At 51.5% G+C, this 1,638-nt stretch overlaps 1 protein-coding gene across 1 annotated transcript in view; it reads right to left on the reverse strand.

Annotated features, from left to right (window-relative positions):
• Positions 1-1,370, reverse strand: part of LOC100547284 (heparan sulfate glucosamine 3-O-sulfotransferase 3B1) — a 21,351-nt gene extending 19,981 nt beyond the window's left edge. Inside the window, exon 1 of the mRNA XM_010721241.2 lies at positions 1,077-1,370. Within this exon, the coding sequence (XP_010719543.1) occupies positions 1,077-1,180 (104 nt within the window). The 5' untranslated portion in view covers positions 1,181-1,370. The remainder of the gene's footprint in view (positions 1-1,076) is intronic.
• Between the last annotated feature and the right edge of the window lie 268 nt (positions 1,371-1,638).

Raw genomic sequence — 1,638 nt, forward strand, 5'->3', positions numbered from 1 at the left:
AAAAAAAGAAAAAAAGAAAAAAAGAAAAACACCAAACCAAAGCAAAACTCCCAGATCCAACCTGATCAGCTCAGATCCACGGGAATAAAATCTCCTTCCATCAGCCAACAGTTGTGTCCCCGTGGTCCCAATGGCGATGGGTTGAAGTGGCAGCGATGTGCGCTGCGGGCACAGAACGGCCCCATGGAAAACAGTGCGAAAGCCCCCGAGCAGCAGAGCTGAGGCACACCCTGCTCAGCAAGGCAGATATTTTACAGCGGGTTTTATCTGGTTTTATGGGGCCGTTAACAACCAAACAGAAACGCTTCTCCTTATTGATGTTCAGATAATAAATAAAAGCCTCAGTGGGGCTCGTGGCAATAAGCACGCTCCTGTGGAGCGCTGAGAAACCAAAATGCACTGAGGTTCAGGGCAGTTTGCAGTTATGCAGGATCTGATTTGTAACACCAAAATTCATCCCGCCCAGTTCCTGCGTCTCATTCAAACCCAACTCAGAAATAAGGCAGAATTTGCAAAGCACCCAGCCATTATTTGGGCAAATATTACCATTCTCCTCAGTGCACTGAGCACGATTTTGCATTCCTTCCCCTCAACGCATTCGGGTTACAGTCTCCCAAGACACCACGGCCACCCAGAGCTGCCCAGAACTCAGCTAAAACAGCAAAAAACCCCAGCTCAGCCACCCAGCAGTGCGCTCACAGGGGTAGGGCCCATACTGCTGGAAATGGAGCAGCTGATAAGAAGAAAGCATGGGAGAAGTTGTGCCCAACTTTGATGACAGCTCCTCTAAACGTTAAAAATTCCATGCGTCCCTTCGATACCGACTGCCACCCCCCGTGCTGGGACAACAGATTGCTGCAATCATAAGCTTTATTCTCTCCTTTCCCCCCTTCCACCTCTTCCTTGTAAAAGATTAATCAACCATTTTATGGTCTAATTTAGGCGCCTAATTAAAAACACAGTTCAACACCTACAACACCGTCTTGCTAATAAATCCTGACAGCTCCTCCGCTCTGCAATATGCAGGTTCTCCTTCCCAAACACCAAGTTAATATTTGATGGGATATCAGTCTCACCCCGTGGCCGTGGGACACCGCATCCTCCGCTCAAACCTCAGAAATCCACTGTACGAAACGGCCCGATCCTCTCCCGCATCCCCTTCGGGACGGGATGGCGGCATCAAAATCCCATCCAGCGACCCGGAGGATCGCTGTAGGGTAGGAGTATGGGCGGCAGGGCTGTTACAACTCCGAACTCCGCCGCTGTGCCCGCCGGCTCCGAGCTGCTTTGGTACCGCACGGATCGGCCCCGAGCGCTCCGGGCTCACGGGGATGCGGTGCCCGTGCGGCCGCCGCTCTGCTCCAATTTTCAACTTTTAATCAACGCCCCGCGTGTTTCTCACTATGTAACCCCTTTCTTTCCCCTCCTCCGCTTCCTCCTTTTATTTTATATATATATATTTTTTAATTTTTTATTTTATTATTATTTTTTTGGTGGGGTTTCTGCTGAAAGCCGCGATCCGGAGCGAGTTCTCATCGCGGAATAAGCCAACGCAGCGCAGCGCACGGGGACCGCCCCGCACCGGCAGCGCTGCCCCGGTCCGAGCGCGGCCGGAGCTCCGGCGCAAGGGATTAAAAA

This window comes from Meleagris gallopavo, chromosome 20, assembly GCF_000146605.3.
Source record: "Meleagris gallopavo isolate NT-WF06-2002-E0010 breed Aviagen turkey brand Nicholas breeding stock chromosome 20, Turkey_5.1, whole genome shotgun sequence".
Taxonomy (NCBI): domain Eukaryota; kingdom Metazoa; phylum Chordata; class Aves; order Galliformes; family Phasianidae; genus Meleagris; species Meleagris gallopavo.